This window comes from Periplaneta americana, chromosome 5 (assembly GCF_040183065.1).
Source record: "Periplaneta americana isolate PAMFEO1 chromosome 5, P.americana_PAMFEO1_priV1, whole genome shotgun sequence".
Classification (NCBI taxonomy): domain Eukaryota; kingdom Metazoa; phylum Arthropoda; class Insecta; order Blattodea; family Blattidae; genus Periplaneta; species Periplaneta americana.
Window position 1 is genome coordinate 105,289,776 of NC_091121.1, and position 20,050 is coordinate 105,309,825.

The following is a 20,050-nucleotide window of genomic DNA, read 5'->3' on the forward strand; positions in this document are numbered from 1 at the left end:
GCAACTATCTGTGGATGCATATTCCCTACGTATTGAGCTTAGTGACTGTATATACTAGACTGTGGTAACACTATCATAATCACAATCACAACAATTTGCATTCTAAAAATCTAACAAAAGGCAAACTTGTTTATATACTGGTTTCCTTGGTAACAGTAGTCATATTGCAATAACCAACAAATGTTCATTGATTTAAACCAGAAAGCTAAAAATATTAAATCAACAAAAATATTCCTAGATCATTTTGTTGTATGTATAACAAATAGAACGAAGTCTTACCTAATTCCCACGTTTCAACATGCTTAGACAACAAGGAACGGATAGCAGGAATACAGAAAGAGCTGAACATAGAAAGTAGTGGAGCTGAAAAGAGAATAAATAAATTCCGTAAGATATAAAACATATTTTTATTATAATGAAGGTAAATGTAGTATTGTTATTTTCATCTAATATTTTTTGTCTAAATATATTTGAGAACTGGTTCCCAAACTTTTAATATATGCACATTGAGACAGTTTAATATCAAATCACATACATAAAAAGATTTGTAAAATATATGTGCGATAGCTACAGTTAAAAACCAAAATAAAACATTCCAAATTCACATTGTTATTTAAAATCTGAATTTCAAATACTGGGGGGGGGGGGGGGGGAAACAATTACCATAAAGAAAGTAGTTTTATAATGACAGATTCAGAAAAGAAAACTCTATATTTAAAAAAGTTCAGTCTATAAAAAACAGTTATTCAATGTTAATAAATACATAATTATTTATAAAAATATTCAATATATTCAAGTAAACATTTAGGAAAAACATACTTATATTGCAAAAAGGCTCAATACATAAAGCTTTATTGGTGGATAATTCTATGTGACAAAAGATGGTAGTCTCGCTTAAATGACATTCAGTAATTATAAATACACCTAAAAGAGTGACAAATCAGATAACTTCCATAAAAACATTCTACAATGCGCAGTTTTTTTTAACATTATGACAAAAGAGAATTTCTCATAGCCAATAAATTAAATGCTTTCACTCAGAGAAAAAAATAGCTTATAGAGGTTCACTTTCCTCCACTCAAAGCTACTGAAATCCATAGTTTTTCTGTATTTCGATTTCAGTTGTTTTGAGAATTTACATGTCCACATAGATGGAACCAGGCTAAGTTTGAAAAAAAAAAAAAAAAAAAAAAAAAAAAAAGCAAGGGATGGGTCTACCTCTCCATCATGAACACAGATCAAAAGCCACTTACAAAACCTGCGCCCAAAAACTTAATCACTTGGTATTCATTCATGGGAATATATCATGTACCGTACCTCAAATAATAGAGGGTCACTTATAATAGATGATTGGGAGTTTCAAAAAGTTACTGAATTTAAATACTTAGGAAGTATAATTATTTGGAAAAGAAATTGAACATAGACTCGTTACGGCAAATAAGTGTTACTACTCCCTTCATAGATTGCTTAGTTCCAAACTCCTTTCTAGATCATCAAAATTAAGATCCTACCAACTCTCCTATATTGCTGTGAAACTTGGATATTAACAAAAAAAAAAAAAAAAAAAAAAAAAAACCTTTTTATTTTTGAGAACAAAACCTTGAGGAAGATTTTTGGTCCCATTCAAGAAAATAACACATGGAGAATTTTTAACAACAGGGAACTAAGGGATATTTATAAATATTCGGACATAATAGCCTTAATAAAAAGTCGAAGACTACGTTGGCTTGGACACATTCTACAGCGTGATGAAGACTCTTTTCTACGAAAAGCTTTCGACTATTCTCCAAGATGTACGAGACCTCTTGGTAGACCTCATCTCCGTCGACCAAGTATATGATAATCTTTCTACAGTGAGAGGACGACAAGAAAATGCAGAGAACAGAGATGAATGGCGATATATTGTTAATGAGGCTAAAAACCTCTTAGATTTTGAAATACCCTAAATTGATTGATTGATTGATTGATTGATTGATTGATTGATTGATTGATTGATTGATTGATTCATTCATTCATTCATGAGTCATTGTAACTTTAATGGACTTTGGTTTTGATACTTTTGTTGCTTTCTGAAATGATTTGTAGGAAATTCCTATTTGCTGAGATTTTTATTAGCATTTTCTAGTCAAAATGTAATGTCATATTACGTTTATATCAGGAACTGTATAATTATGAACTTTTTTCAAACAGAAAGATCCATTCATTTTTCTTAACTTGTATCTAAGGAAGATAAATGCGCATTATTCAGTGAAAATTTTGTCGTATCTTACTCAATTTGCTGATGTATGGCAGGCACGAAAATTTACTGTTAGAAGATGACTGATGCAAGTCAAACAAAAGTTCTATATTATCTGGAAAGCACAGCTATTTTTCAGTCTCAATGCCACATCAGATGTCCCTTAGCACTCAGAATAAGACAGCATGCATATCAAGAGCAAGAACACCATGCTATGGACCCAACCTCTCAACTGATCGCCAGTATTTATTATGGAGCACACATTTTCATTTACACTATGAAACAAATACTTCTCTTCAATTTGATTAATTCATATTTTTTCAGTCTAATACCAATGCTATATCCAACTGGAAATTTGTTAACAATAACGTCACTGTATCTTCAACAAATTTTAATGATAAAAATAAGGCAATAAAAAAATTAAATGGATTCTAAGGGAAGAAGGGGCTCCTTCAGAAATCAGTGTTTTGATGCGGATTAATTTGCCAAACAACAGGCATTGGTAACTTATGTTACTGAACATTTTTAATTCATAAAATGAAATTAAACAACATTCACAGGTTATACTTAGAGGAACTCTTATCCATAACTAATATTAAATACATATTAGAAAGTAAATAAATAGAATAAAGCACATATAGTTATCAAGTAATAAAATATTATGTGCAAAGATTTTACTTACCAAGAAACATTAACGTTGTGGTTGTACTATATCCTAATAAAACAAAGCCAGCTGCTTTGGAAATAATCCCAATAAGACATATTATATGGTCAGGTATTTTAATATATTTTACTACTGGAGTTGCTAAAATCAAGGTCAGAGATCCCAAAGCAAATTTCACACCACTGTAATAACTGTAGGTTTGATATGTCCACTTCAAGGGATCATCTTTGGCAAAGAGATATGCCACGTCCATTTCACCTGCATGATTACAAAGACAATATCATATAAATAAATTTATTGACCATAAAGATAACACTTGAATTTGCTTAAAACATTTTTGAGCAATGATAAGTTGTTGTTTAGTCAACTGTCCAAAGACAGGTTTGAACCTCCCGATAAGGCATCACTCATGAGGCAACTAGGCCAAGAGATAATGGGGTAGGGTGGCCAGTTCCTTTCCCCAGTGATAAGTTACGGTACATAAATTACTCTGTATTTAGTTTTAATCATTTATGATTACAAAATGAAAAATTAAATATATATATATATATATATATATATATATATATATATATATATGTCATTTGTTGTTTTCTAATGCCAAGCATTTGACATTAAAGTCATTTGACCTCTTGCACTCCAATATTTTTCAAAGATATTATCATGGTCAGCCACTGAAGCACAAATTTTGAGGTGTTCCGAATATACATATGGTGATTCACGAAGACTGTGCAGTACTCTAGGATGTGATTTCTGGCATCATTCTGATGAAAAAAGTTCATATAAACATATGTCATATTTTTTTAATTGAGTTACGTCCTCCTGAATGTTAAACACAAATGTAGATATTATGAAGGTTTAAGCATTTAAATTATTTACAACAATGGTACTGGGTGTATTAGAAATTCATTAAAAAACAGTCACATTATTACCCACCTGAAAAATCTGTATTGAAGCCGGTTTTTGAAGACACCACCTTCTGCAGCAATACATGTAGCTGCCCGAGTGTGAACTGCATGCACCACATTCCCTAACTTCCATTGTTCGGATGCTAGGTAGATACGTTATACCGGTGTTGAGTTATCTCTAACCATAACCCAGATGTCACGAGATTTTGTGTCGCTACTATCAGCTGTACTGTAACACATACAGCTCCAGACATCCAGAGAGAGAGAAGTTCACAAGAATGCGTGTTACGGAAGAAAGAAACGTGATTTTATCCAAAACTATTCAAAATCGACACATGTATACATGAACTTTTCTCAGAGTGATGAGAGAAATCACATCCTAAAGTATTGTAAAATCTTCATGAATCACCCTGTATATGAAAGATAGTAAATTAACTTGCTCGAGAGTGCTAAGGCATAATGGCCTTTATTAACTCTGCCAAGCAAAATAAAGCTTTTACTACTACTCAGATTATGACTGCGGAGATTTACAAAAGTTAGAGTATGACGTCTTATAAAAGTTCTTGCTTCTTATAGTCTATCCATTTCTTTCATAAAATTCTTAGATTCCTAAAATTGTATAACTCCAAAGAATCAATGAAGCGGTACAGTATTAGCAGAATTAAATAACAAAAATCAGGGTCTAATTCCACTGCGTAGTTTGTACAGATCCAGAAACAAAATTTGGGTCACCTGAGCATGCACAGTATGTTGTAACTGGAACTTGGAAAATTCAGGTGGCCCAAACTTTGTTTCTGGGTCTGTACATGTTATAGATTTGGAACAAATAGGCAAATAAGGATATAAACATTGGACAAGTTTATGTTACTAACACTGGTTATATAAATGTAAAATGACATACTTCCACTGGAAATTATGTTATAAACTGTTAATGACTGTCTACATAAAGATTAATTTTTTGGTCCTACAGAATACGTCTGTTATGGTAACAATTAATATTAGAGGAGAAAAATTCGCTCCGGCACTGGAGTTCAAACCCGGGTCCTTGGTTCTACATACCAAGCACTCTAACCATATGCCGAAGTTCAATCCCTCTCCTCCAGTGTTTTTCCCTTTGTGGCCTGACTCCAAGTTCAACATATATGTTGACATTTTTATATTGAGTCAACCATTATTATAATATTATTGATTTTACGATGCTTTATTAATCTTTACGTAGATTCTTCGAGCAACAGTGCATATTACTGTGGAATTCCGGCCACCAAGTCACTCAACTGAGTGCGCTCCTTGTATAATGACAGTGACTTAATATAAAAATGTCAACATACATGTCGAACTTGGAGTCAGGCCACAAAGGGAAAAACACTGGAGGAGAGGGATTCAATCCGGTGCTGTGGATTCAACTTCGGCGTAGGTCAATGGTTAAACACTTGGTACGTAGAACCAAGGACCCGGGTTCGATCCCCAGTACCGGAGCGAATTTTTCTCCTCTAATATTAATTGTTAAAGACTGTGTTTTTGAAAGTGCCTACTATTTTCTTCCTGAACAAATTCAGGATAATCTTGAGGCAATCTTGAGACCAAACTCACAAGCAATACATTCTTGCTCAAGATTTATAATCTACAAAGTGAATGTAAATTGAATCTGAGTGTGATGTAAGATTTTGCACCCAACATTTTAGAATTATGTAGTGGCCCTAACATCAGAGGAGGCAAAGAAAAGGAAACCTATACATATATAATCTATTACCAGGACTGGACCTGGCAAAGAAAGATAATCGTATCTGTTGGGTGCATTACCAAGAGTTATTATTCTCAATGATTTCTACTGCAACAATGGCTACTCCATACATTTAACAAGCACAATAAATAGTTTGTATAGATAATTTTTTCAATTGATTTTACGATGCTTTATCAACTGCTAAGGTTATCTAGTATCTGGGTGAGATGAAAGTGATAATGCCAGAGAAATGAGTCAGGGTCCAGTGCCGAAAGTTAACCAGCATTTTCTCTTAGAGGGTTGAGGAAAAACCCCGGAAAAACCTCAACCAGATAACTTGTCCCAACCAGGATTAGAACCCGGGCCTGCTCGTCAAGCATGCTGTTATTCCACAGCAGTGGATTTTAGTTTGTATAAGTTAATATTTAGTTGGCATGTCTAGTTCGAATTAATCAAAGGCACGTCCATTTGGAACAAACTCTCAGTGAATCACACCTTCAAAATTCCATCAGACACAGAACATTACCTTGGGGCCAAACCGATTTTGACAATGACACCGGTAGGTTTACTAGAATCGAGCCACTGCCATGTTTTTCTTTATGTCCAATAAATATTGAATATTTCTCATTATAAGGCTAGTGTTCCCCCCCCCCCCCATGGGATCCTATACTATGGTGACTTGCCAGCTTTTCAACTTTCAATTCATATGCGCTTAAAATGCCGAAATATGCATTTATATACTGTATGCATATTTTAAGGTTCTTAGTACATATTATTCTCAACACTACTCATCAGCATTAAACTAGTTTTCTGGTGGATATTCAGTCACTACACAGTGTAATTTTGATTTCCAGTCTTCTGCTGCTCTGATGAGCTTATTTGCTCCTGCTGAGTTACCAGAGAGAAATCAGAAATCAATGTTGTCTTGTTCTGATTCCAGCCAATCACTGGTAACTAGAAAAAATCTTCATGGTTAAGTTTTCGTACAATTTCCTTGGCTTTTTTCAGAAGTATTGGTCCTGTAACTGGCATGTTTATTGTACATTTTAGAAACAATTGAATAGGTCAGTAAAAAATGAGGCCATCTACAAAATTAAACATTCTCAGAAGAGAGAAAAAACTGAATACTGTACCATTTCTATTATTTCCTATGCATCAGCACAGCTTTCTCCAAACTATGAAAGACTTGGAGTCGACTTAGTGGGGCCTCTCTTCCAGTAAATGTGTGCGTCTCATGATGGACTGTATTTTAATGTAATAAAACTATTTTCAGAAAATGTGCAGATGGACCCTTTTTCTACTGACCAATTGAATATTGTACTGATGCATTATTGATATCTTCATTATCCATTTTTCTAAGTTTCCATTTTCTTTCATAATCACAATTTTTTCTCCCAAGCCTTAAATATTCTGTCACTATTTTTGTTGATGTTCCAAACCGTAGATTTCAAAACATCGAACTGCAATTGTTCGCTAATTAACACCTTTGTCAATTAAATTCAACACCTATTTCTTTCTAATGTTAAACTCTGCTAATCATTTCATTTACAGGCCATCCTGTGATATAGGTAATACTTCAAAATAAATCTGGTTGTACACTATGTGGCTTATAAACTGAACTAAGTTCGTAAGAGGCAAGCACTGAACTATGTTTTCAAAAGTTCATAATTTTTTGGCAGTACGGTACAGTAGTTAACATTATAGCTGAGAGTTGAAAGTCTTATTCAGAAACATATTTACCAATTCCTTCTTCATTTAAGGTAACAAGATAGTGTAAATCTACTATAAAATAGCAGTAGCTCACATTTTTCTCTTTATCTCATCAATTTTTGAAGCTATCCATTTGAAATTTTTAGGCGAGCTTAAGGAAACTCTAACCTGTAAATGTTAATATTCTAGCCATAAGAAACTTTTAAGTTGCAAATATGTTGTGACACACGAACATTTCTGTCATGTTGATTAGGCCTAGGCCTACTAATTGTTTTAAAAGCAGTAGTGTGGAAGACTAATACACTATGGGTACAGTTCTTATTATACAAAACAACACTTTCAGATTTAAAATATCCACTGTTGTTTACAACTATATGTGGTGATATCTCCTGTGTAATGTCATGTGACGAATACATCAACAAGTCCACTTTTTCAGCCATTTGTAGTACTTCCCTTCCCTAAACATCACACACACACTTCAAATTCTTCGTCACCACAAACTTTTGTAACTTCCTCTGGATATTTCATGTATCATAGATTACAACACAGCAATTTTATTCCCTCCTACCTTCAATTGACCTTTTGAGATACTGCAACGTGGTACATTCCTTGCTGTGGACTGATTTGTTTCAATGAGTGATAAAACATGTTGTGGTGAATGATCTTTAGTGTTTCTAAAGACACCTACCACAAGATGTCCCAATTCGTGAAGGCATTGAGCATGTTGTATTCCACTAATTGGTACAATCTTTTGAAAGAACTTTGAGTTTTCAGTCAGATTAATGTAGTTTTCATCTACAAAAATATATTTCAAATTGATCTGGTTATTTTTTGACATTAAAAAATCTTTTTGGTGTTTCACAACACTTTTTCCATTTAGGGTATGTTGCCATTTGTAGCACTTCCCTTTCTTGAATATCCCAGACACTTTAAATTCTTCGTCACAAGCTTTTGTAACTTCCCATAGATATTTGATGTCATCATAGGTCACAACACACCAATTTCCTCCTATCTTCAACTGACCTTTTGCAATACTGCAACGTGCTACATTCCTTGTTGTGGACTGATTTGTTTCAAGAACTGATAAAACATGTTGTGGTGAATGATCTCTAATGTTTCTAAAGACACCTACCACAAGAGGCTCCAATTTGCGAATGCATTGAGCATGTTGTATTCCACTAATTCATATAATCTTTTGAAAGAACTTTCTGTCTACAGTCAGATTAATCTAGTTTTTGTCTATAAAAATATATTTCACATTGATATTAGATTCTTTTATGACATTAAAAAGGGTTTTTGGTATTTTACAACATTTCTTCCGTTTAAGATATGTTGCTCCATTGACATCATGTGCTCCTTTGTCATGATGAGATTCAAAGAAATTACGTGAATCATAATGGACGGCATCCGGATAGTTACTGTTTGGCATGGTTGCCATCATATAGGCTACCTATTCTTAAAGTGTTCAGCTGCATCATCCCTTCCAGGCAGTTTCTTTATTATTCAAAATTTTTGCCTAAGTTGTTGTATGTTTCGAGATATTAGATATAGCCTAACTGCGTAACACTGAGTGCATAGTTCATCATGTTGCCCGTTGTTTTTGTAGTAGAGTAGGCATACTGCAGCATTTATGGTAACAGGAGAAGTTGGATCAGTGATCCAGTGGGCTGACATTAAGTTACCTTATTTTTTGTGCTAACTCAAACTAAATTGAACTAACTTAAATTCTTGAAAATACTATCACAAAAATGTTCAAAATTTATGAATATTTATGATATCAATAGAACAACTAACACAGAAAAAAAAGTCTATCTTTTAGAAATTGCTAAATGATACCTTGGGTAAGTTAATTAAAGTTATTAAATAAAACAATTTTAAATCCATATCAGAAATTTAGTACCATTTACCTAATGTGCAAATATATATACCAATTTATTTATACACAGGCCTAGTATTATGGTAGCTACCTACTTAGTACCATTTATATGTATAACCTTGTTTTTTTATATGAAACTAGCCATACCCGTACACTTCGCTGCACTGTTAGAAATAAATATAGACTTAAATCTAAATACAGTTTTGTAATTACTCAGTCAATAATAGCTTTTTGTATGTTGTAAGTCGTCTGCTCCTGAATCATTTTGAAAGTTGTATTTAAAACTATGAATTTAACTGTTATTATCATGCAGTACTTTCTGGAGTTGTTCAGTTAATTCTACTTTTAAGATTGATACTGTATTAGACCTAACAGACAATTGGTCAGCGTCTGAAATGAAATATACTTGTAAGAAATTAAGACTCTTACTCTCAGCTGGAAGAAGATTTCCAATTAAATTATAAGCCTATGTTTGAACTTTAAATGATGGCATACAATTGACTTTATGTATTTCTTTTGCACCAAACGATTTCAATTGAAATAAGATGTTGTATTGTCTTATATTATTTAAAAAGTGTGTTGATAACGGATGTACTCCAATAAATAAGTTTTTAATTGATTGTGGGGGCTCTTGAATCTCAAGAGGAACAACTTTTACAACAGCGCAACATAATCTGCTTCGCTCATTACCTCATTTTTTTGGATTGCATTTATTGCATAGTTTATTCATTTTATCTACTTTAACACAATCAAATGAGCATAGTTAAAATTTGGATAAGATAATGCAATGCTAAGCTATAAGCTTACAACTGGCAAAGCTTCATTGTAGGAGATTACTAAACCTTACCGCTGTACTGGAGGCAGAGTCTGAAGTTTTCCCCCATTAATCTGAACCATTGTCACTACAGATTGACAAGTCATCTGACGCTATCAGTACGTGCTCTATTGACTGACAATTATAAAGGAGGAGGTGAATAGTATATTGTGTCACTCTTTAAGATTGACGCAAGCGCAGACCAACAGAGCTTTGCAAGTTGTTCCCCTATAATGTACTATTACTGCATACTAAATCAATAGACTCTCGTTGTTCGTTAATTCTCTGAGATGAAAATGAATGTGGTACATAAGTAAATATTATTTTAAGAAATATAGGAAACGAATATACAGAATAGCCTATCAAAATTTCTGTGCATAAGAATCTATTTTAATCTTATCTCTCATCGATTCATTGGGAGTTACCAATAATAACATTATAGCATTATGTCCATCTAGAGAAACTACACTTTCAAATGGTGAAATACTACTTATACAAATCGGTTTAGTAGCTTCTGAGACTACTTCATACAAACACAGAAATATTCTCTGTATGTTAATATTGATAAACATATTTTATATATTCCCACCATGCAATTACATCCGTATAAATAGTGTTTGACAAAGGATCAGATCCTAAAGCAGATCATATATAATATTTATAGCCTTTATAAATCAAACCTTATTGCAGTAAAAATAAAAGAAAAAATAACTCATTGGACGGAAATAACTCAGGAGTCAGACAAGGTTGTGGCCACTCTCCTTTGCTTTTTAATGTTTATATGAATGCCATTGTGAAATATTTTAGAAAACAAAACACGGATATATCACTATTAATAGAAATTTAAAATTAGATATAATAACGTTTGGAGATGATCTTGTTTTACTAGCAACATCAGAAGATGATTTGCAATGGTCAGTAAATAATTTAAATTTAATAGCTCAAAAATATTCAATGGAAATATCCATTAACAAAACAAAAATAATGGCCTTTTGTGGTAAATACCCAATACCAAGCAAAATTTGTTTAAACAACACAATTTTGGAAAGAGTTAATGAGTTTAATCATTTAGGAAATAAACTTTCTTTTGTTGAAAATTTGGATTTATCAGAGAAAATTGTAAAATTCAACAAAACAATGGGCATCATTAATAAGTTTTAAAACCTTCATTAGTACAAAAATCAACTCGTACTCGATTTTATCAAATAATAGCTCGACCAGTCTTATGTTATGGGAGTGAAGCGTAGACTATAAGGACAAAAGATGAAAGCAGACTAACAGCTGGCTACACTAAATGGAATCGAAAGAAAAATGAAGATATCCTTCAAGAACTTAATGTGTCATCAATACTGGACTATATCTCCAGATATCAGTTAAACTGGAAGGAACACGTCTCAAGAATGGTTTCATCCAGGATCCCTAAGGCAATAATGAAGTATCGTCCAAATGGGAAATGGTCACTTGGTCGACCTATGAAATGATGGCAAGAAAATCACTTTTTCAGGCCGTAACAGTTCTTTTGGGACTAGTACTTGACAGGATGATGATGATGATAAAATAGTGTTAAATGAGTAGCTTCTGTTTGTTGTTGTGCAAGGCCTCTTATAGACGAAGTCATTTGTTTCCATTTCATTATAGCCTATTAGTCTGAGGTGGGCGATAATAAAACGCATTGCTATTTTAAAACTCGTGTATCTCTTTAATTATTAGTCCTATCAAAATTATGCATAGAATAAAACTTACCAGAAATAATTTTTAAAGAAACTTTTCTTATGTAATATTTTTCATAAAAATCAATAAGCAAGAAATCGATGGCTCAGAACCAGACTGTTCCAAGTCCATTTTACTATTTTTTTTTTTTTCAGGAGAGCTATTTTAAGCTCCTGACATTCAAAGCTTCAAGGAACAATTTGGAATAGCTTCATAGCCACCTTATGGAGAGGAATATTACAATTTTGTTTGATTCATACATGCTGACAAGAACATGGAACACAATGAAACACAGATTTCTTTCTTATAAGAAGTTGGACTTAGAACAGTCTGGTTTTCAGCCATCGATATTTCGATTTTTTTATTTTCTTATAACCCCCTTTTTAAATAGTATTTTTTTTTCCTCGCTGTTATTTATACTCACTTTAACATCTTTGGTCATATCGCGAGTTAATATTTTTAAGTGAAATCCGAAGGCCTGTGTAAGTTATTGTTGAGGCTGGTTCTATTGTTGAGAACTAGACGGCGATTGTAACTTATATGTACTACTTATTTGTTATGAATATGATTTCAGTGATGAATGAGGCCAGTGATATTCAGGGATGTTGTGGCCCGAATTTCCTGGCATTTACCTTACGGTTGAGGGAAAACTGAAAAACCTCAACCAGAAAATTCAACCCAACCGGGAATCGAACCCGGGCCCTCTGCGTGAGAGACCAGCATGCTGACCCCTACACCACAGAGGTGGTCAATAAAGTATTTTGAATGCCATATAGCCTAAAATCTGTGTTAGAACAAACTTAATTTATATTGCAGTTTTCATATAAATCGGTTCAGCCATTATCGCGTGAATAGGTAACAAACAGACAGACAGACATAAATACATACATACAAAAATTTCAAAAAAGCGATTTTTTGACTCAGGATGGTTAATTATAGGCTACATGTTGGCACCAATTATTTTTTAAAAAGCGAAAATTACCAGAAAAATATTTTGGTTACAGATTTATTAAGTTATTAAGCTTAGTACAGATAAATTAACGTCCCACGCCGTGGCGTCGCGGTCTAAGGCATCCCGCCTAGGACTCATGTTACGAAATGCGCGCTGGTTCGAGTCCTCAGGGGGGAAGAAATTTTCTCATGAAATTTCGGCCAGTGTATGGGACCGGTGCCTATCCAGCATCGTGATGCACTTGGGGAGCTACGATAGGTAGCGAATATCCGGTTTCGCAAACCAGTTATAATGGCTGAGGGGGGGGGGGATCATCGTGCTAACCACACGATACCTCCATTCTGGTTGGATGATCGTCCACCCTCTACTTCAGCATGTGGACGTAAGGCCAACAGCCGGCTGGTCGGTCTTGGCCTTCAAAGGGCTGTAGCGCCATGGATTTACTTTTATTTTACTACAGATAAATTAACATAGCCAATTTTTGTAAGTTTTCAGTTCAAGGATTTAAAAAGCGAACGCACACACACACACAAATATACCTAAATCAACAATAAATATTTCAAATCCCACTTTTAGGCGTAAAGATTTCCAATAACAACGAAAAATTACAACTGGATTTGAGGATAAACTTTAGTAACACACGAACATAACATTTCTGTTCGTTTATCACAGTCATTGTGTTACGTGTGTCACGTGTTTTTCTTGTGGAATTTGTACATAAATCAAAATGTTGTCCATATAAGAAGTCGATTGTTACGTGATGAGTCTCACTTTTCCAATTATGAAACATTAAAAAATGAAATGGCTTTGAAGAAATATAAACAAAATATGTCAGTTTGAGCGTGACACACGAACTCTCAACCTTTGTTTGTAATAATTGTAATCAAGCACGAAATAATCATTGTATTACGGTTCCTATGCAGTATAATTATTAACAAAGGTCAGTACTTTATTGTTAATTGAATTTAACACACAGAAGTAATAATTTCTTTGCCTTAAATGTGCATTTAAAAACGTGATTTCTAATAGAAAATTTCGCACTCTTGAACCATAGACGTCTTTATGCTTTTTCTTCCACATAGGCTAAGTGTTGTTACACAATCAGTGTTGTCAGATTAAAAAAATTAGGATCATAACGAAAAAAAAAAATACATACAGTAGCCTATACCGTAACAAGGAGAAATTCATAAGTTGTTTCTTTTTCGTGAAAATGTTGCATTTTCATGGAATGATCTACTTGACCTTCCGAAGTTACATTATAATATGCTACAACGGTATGTTCATACTAAGTATCAATAAATAATAAGATCATAAAGTAGGTGTACACTACATACCTGCAGTGGTAGTCATGATGAGAAGACTACTTGCTAAGAAGCATATAATGTGGGCTCTTTTTAAACCATCTCTTTTTTTAAAGCATGTTGTTATTGAATCCTTGACATGGGTAAAACTACAGTAAGAATTATTGTCAGTATTTGTTCCAGTTCCCATGACTTGGGGAACAAATAAAAGCACATACACTATTAAAAGAACATGACAACCACATATAAATCCAAATACTGTAGCGTGATTGGAAATTGACAGTAATCCTCCACCTGCAAACGGACCAATTGTACCGCCGAGGAATGACATTGCTTCTAAGAGTGACACTCTAGCAGTTCGATTACGTTGAGATGATACGTTTGATATGTAACTTGTAACTGCCATGATACAACTTACAAAGCCTCCAAACACACCTGACAAAGCACTTGCAATTACAATCGGCCATACCGGACCAGATAAATTGTACAACGATATCCATATGTACACAAAAGAGCTTAGAATTCCTCCTATTGATGGCATTATTAATGGGAGTTTCCTGCCAAAACTGTCTCCCCAAGACCCTAAAAAATTTGCAGATATTATTGAAGGCAAAGCTAATGACACTGTTGAGCTTAATATCCACATTGAAGAATCTTTCTGTACCGTGTCAAGATTTGCCGAGTAATCAGAATCATTAAGTTTATGACAGACTGTGGAATTAAATGTTGTAATGCACACTTTTTCATAAACCAAATCTTGAAATATTCCATATTGCATATAAATAGCTAGCATGTACAAAAACAGTACAGGTTCAACCGTAACGCTCTTGACCCAATCGCAAAGGGCCATTACTCTTACAAGCTTTACTGAAGAAGAAACCACTTGCTATGTGAAATCACTGACAGTATATAAAAAATACTTTCACTAAAAAGTCGCTGGTAACACACTTATTTATAGTAGTTCAATACTGAGGTGCTGATGACGTTCTGTATCAACTAGTTGGGATAGGTCTAAACCGAGTCCCCCCCACATTCATTTTCCGGTGTATTTCTCCAAATTCTTACGGAAAAGGCACTGATTACATTACAACACCAACATTCCACACTTCACATGTTTTCAAGGATGTCTTTCCCCCTCTTTTTCTGTACCAGACGCTCGCCTCTCTTTGGCCCGCCAATCCAAACTTTGTCGGTTGCCTAGTAACCACAGTAAACTAAACAAAGTGAATCCTAGTTCATATTATGAACTACTTTAATACAAGAATTAAAGGACGGATTTCAGAAAAGCAAATATAACGTTTTTTATGAAATGTAAAGAAATATAATAAATACATTCACGTTCTCTAACAGCACATCACTTAATTTATTTTTTATTCCGTTAACTATGTTGTAAATATAATCTGGTACAATCCAGTGAAGGTAGCGTACAGTATGATGCAAATTCATTTATTGTATCTCTAGGACTACGATATTGGTGTAACTAACACAATAAAGTTGGAAGTACACTGATATATAAATAAAATTAACTTAACAATATTAGAAAAATGTTATTCTGTAATTATGAATATGTCACATTTTCCTGCACTTAACTAACGTTGTACCCGTCAGAAAATAAACATATAGCACAGCTGTTCTAGGTTGTTGTAAATATCACGTGTCACAATGACATCTATATTGAAAGGTCATCAAGTTACTTGCAGGTTTGTGAAAATTGAATGGTATACCCGTCGCATTGAGTAATTTATCTCTTGTAGTTGCTAAGTAAATTGGGTCGTTTAATAATAATTCCACATTGATATGTTGAGGTTATGTTAAGAAAGTATTTGTTTAGCCTACACCTTTCATGTTTGGTATTTTTCAAATGGAAAATATACTGAACAAGATATTCAATAACATAATTGAATCTTCGCTCTCGCTGCGCACAACATTATCCAATTTTAATTCATCATAACGGTATTGGATTGAGAGGAGTAACTTCAGACATCCCATAATATGATCATGTTATATTGACATCTTGTTTTCAATTACGTGGGTTGTTATTTTAGTCAATAAGGGATTGTATTGGATCAGACTGATGGAATTAGGCAACTATTAAGTTTGAATAACTTGTCTTTCGAGTATGGGTGAGTGGGTAGGCCTACAGAGTTTCGGATGTCCCAAAAAGTGAAAAATTTAACAGCTACCTTACGTTAATGAGTTATTTACAGTTGAATAGAGGACGGACGTTGCCTCTTAACAATATGTAAACCAGTTGGGCCAAACGCTTTAGGAGTGAGAGGGGTGCGGCGAAAATGGCAATCGTTAGAGATCTTGGCTCGGAGCCGCAGTATGAGTCAGTCCTCCTGACTGCGTTAGTGTGACTTGAGGTACGGAAGCGAGCAGTATCTCGTTTTGTAACTTAAAGGCAACGCTTCATCTACGAGATAAATTACGAGATCCAGTTTGTGACAGTAGGAACCTCTGCGGTGGCTGAATAGTCAGACCTTCAGCTGTCACGCAGGCGCCCCGGGTTCGATTCCCGGTAGCTATAGTGACACTTGTGGCGGACAAGGTCGCAGTTGGGGTTTTTCCCAGGGTTCTCCCGTTTTTCCCCAAATTAGGCATTTACATCATTCCATCACCATTTCGTTATCATTTCGTAGCATTCCCCGAATGCCAGCTGAGGACGCATGGAGTGTGCTGGCCTAGGGACGAGTGGGGTTGTCTGCTCGAAACCTGAGCACACGAGAACCTTAGTGTGGTCAGTCGGTGAGAGTTTGGGAATGCTTCACCAGAGGGTCGGCGCAATATATCTTAACAGGTCGCAGTGCTGGCCCATAGTGCCCCCCTCCGTTCAATTCAATTCAAATTGTGAGAGCAGGGGCCTAGTAGTTAAAATTTCCAACATGCCCAAGAAATTCTGAGCAAAATAGCATCATGACCGGCAAAATGCACTTAAGAGCAGTATCGGTAGCTGAGGGTACAAGGATTCAGGAAAGATCACATATGTCGGAAGTCGAACAAAAAGAAAAATACAAGTCCCAGTTGAAGATCGCTCGCGAACAGAGGTACTGTAAATATAGGTGGTTTTGACATGAAATGATAAATTCAAATGTTTCTGTAATATCAGTCAATTTAATCCATACCTAGGTGATGAAGGACATCATGACATGCCTCTCATACTCATGAATGATTTCAACGTGGATGTAACAGTTAATGAGAGGTCTCAATTTCTTAACTTCGTGAAATATAGGTTTGAGCTGCAACTCACATCATCCAAAGAACTAACCATTCTTGGCGGATCCTGTACAGATATAACCTTCGTGAGACTTTGGAAGGACTCAGATGCACTCACCACATCTCACACTTCTCCTATCATCGTTCATTACTCACGGTCCAAAAATTCATTTCACCTTACCTGTAGAAACTGTAACTAAGAATAGGGAAACAAAATATAGGCTAATCTGCAAGACACATGGTTTTAATTTACTTTGCAGTCCCAAATGTAGTTCTACATTTAAAGCTTGTAGCTTTTCATTTTATTTATTACTAGCTGAAAGCATCCGACGTTGCCTGGCTTTTCCTTACTGCTTCTATTTTCAATTAAGCTAGTAGTTGTTACACTTTTCGGAAATCTCAGAAACTCGACTATAGAAAACCAAAACGAATTGTCTTTACTAAGCTTTCCTCATCCAAAAAAATGAATCTTTACATAGCGTCACTTAGGCTACATGAATTAATGAACTTCTTATCCAAATGTCTGTAACAGTTAACTCAATTTAAAACAGCTGTAGATCAGGCATCGAAAAGAAAACATTTCATCACATATTATTATAATGTACCGAAGTACATATGATATTTCCGTACAGATATTCTGCGTAATCATATAATGAAAGATGAGTGGAAAGGAGAAAAATTCTCTCCGGCACTGGGATTTGAACCCGGGTTTTCAGCTCTACATGCTGATGCTTTATCCACTAAGCCACACTGGATTCCCATCCCGATGTCGGATCGAATCCTCTCAGTTTAAGTTCCACCTCTTGGGTTCCCTCTAGTGGCCTACCCTCATGCACTCTGGTGGCACAAGGAATTTCTTATATAAAGCAATACATAATTTTATTATAATAAAATGCAAACCACTTATCATATCATCATCATCATCGTCAAGGTTTAAGCCTCTAAAGGCTTGTTCCGGTCTCATGCATTAAACATTTGTTGAGTCCATCTTATCATAGAAGGATGAAATTTTGTACATATGTTATTATTAACCAAATGCACCAGTGATAAAAGATTTGTGAATTTAGCTTTAAAAACATGGACGTTAGTAATTTCAGTATAGTTGTTTAGTCAACTGTTCAAAGACAGGTCTGAACCTCATAAGTGATACCGACATGGCACCACTTATGAGGCAACTAGACCAGGAGATAATGAGGTAGGGTGGCCAGTTCGTTTCCTCCTCTATTGCATGTATCGACAATTAGCTACATAGGCTATTATACTTATCAGACTTCAGATGTATACAAACAATTGTTCTTCCTCTGAAACATATCGTCAAGTGAGATGTACTGCCTGATAATGTAGTACTGTACATATCAGCCAGAATCTCACTCAGAGGTAAAATTCAGTATAGTGTCGTCTCCTTTAATTGTAACCTGGAATTCATTGTTGCTAAAATATGTTGTTGTTTGTTGTTGTTTTCTAATGCCAGGCGTTTGACAATAAAGTCATTTGACCTCTTGCACTCCAATATTTTTCAAAGATATTATCATGGTCAGCCAATGAAGCACAGATTTTGAGATGATCCGAATCAATTTCTTGGTTTGAGTTGCACAATGGGCAGTTAGGGGACTGATATATTCCAATTCTATGCAGGTGTTTGGCCAAACAATCATGGCCTGTTGCCAATCTAAATGCAGCTACAGACGATTTTTGTGGTAAATCGGCAATTAACTGTGGATTATGATGCAGAGAGTTCCATTTTTTCCCTTGAGATTGTGTTATCAAATTTTGTTTGTTGAACTCTAAATATCAGGGGTGGCTTTCGAAGAGGGGCTGCGGAGCTGCAGCACCCCCAGACATTTGTGATTCTTGTCTCGTTTTATGTTGTGAAATACATTTATTATACAGTCTCTACTTAGCGGCTCGAATTATTTAAATTTCGCTCTCACTGACATGCACGCAATTGTTAGTAAAGTCACTTCCTCCCCTGGTGCTACCAGAGCGAAGCCAGAGACAAGGACTTTGGGTGAAGCCACTTCCTCCCCTGGAGCTGCCAGTCTCGTCTCGGATGCTTTGCGCATTAGTTTTACCTCTCCCCCTGCTGCCCCTGGCCATGAATCCAGAGTTTCCAGGAGCTGCAAAATTTGCAGCAGCTTGTCAGTAGCACACAGTTTTAAATATATTTTCTTTAATGTTGTGAGTAAAACAAGTGCAACAATGTTTAATTCTGTACAATATTTACAGTCTATTCGGTTCAATACCTTAACAATTCAGGAGAAATGTGAAATTAAGTGCCCATCAGTTGAATCTCATAATGGAAAGAGCCGCTAAACAAAATACAAAGGCTCGCATATTTTTTGCTGATTTATCCAGTATCCCTGCTATCTTCTCTCGATCTCCACTCAGTCTGTATTAGATTAATGTGTTTGAAAGACAATTCCATCAGCTGGGGCAACAAGATGGAGTTTTAAAATAAGAACAGTAAATGTTGTTCATGAGAAGAAGGAGCCATTGCTAGAATGTTTTCAAACCATAATGGAATCTGAAACATCACAATAAATGGGGCAAGCGCCCTGGTGCATGCTCTTGAAGGCCCTGAATTCAATTTCTGGCTCAGTTTTTTTCATTTATTGATGTATCATGTATATATATTATACAGCCAACTACAAGATCGCCAGTTAGATATTTCTAAGGTCCAAATCTGCATATAAAAAATTAAATTATGGTTTATTTAACGACACTCGCAACTGCAGGGGTTATATCAGCGTCGCCAGTGTGCCGGAATTTTGTCTTGCAGGATTCTTTTAAATGCCAGTAGATCTACTGACATGAGCCTGTCTCATTTAAACACACTTAAATGCCATCGACCTGGGCCAGGATCGAACCCGCAACTGACTAAGCTACCGAGGCCGACTCTGCATATCAAGCTTTGTTAATGCCATACAGACAATACGGAACAGT

At 35.0% G+C, this 20,050-nt stretch overlaps 1 protein-coding gene across 3 annotated transcripts in view; it reads right to left on the minus strand.

Annotated features, from left to right (window-relative positions):
- Positions 1-15,041, minus strand: part of LOC138700058 (proton-coupled folate transporter-like) — a 75,936-nt gene extending 60,895 nt beyond the window's left edge. For all 3 annotated transcript variants that reach the window (XR_011332166.1, XR_011332167.1, XM_069826361.1), the window contains exons 1-3: positions 13,925-15,041; positions 2,919-3,158; positions 280-363 (exon numbers count right to left, since the gene is read on the minus strand). Coding sequence is in view for 1 of the 3 variants with exons in the window: in XM_069826361.1 (XP_069682462.1) it covers positions 280-363; positions 2,919-3,158; positions 13,925-14,741 (1,141 nt within the window). In the remaining 2 variants the exon portion in view is untranslated. The remainder of the gene's footprint in view (positions 1-279; positions 364-2,918; positions 3,159-13,924) is intronic.
- Between the last annotated feature and the right edge of the window lie 5,009 nt (positions 15,042-20,050).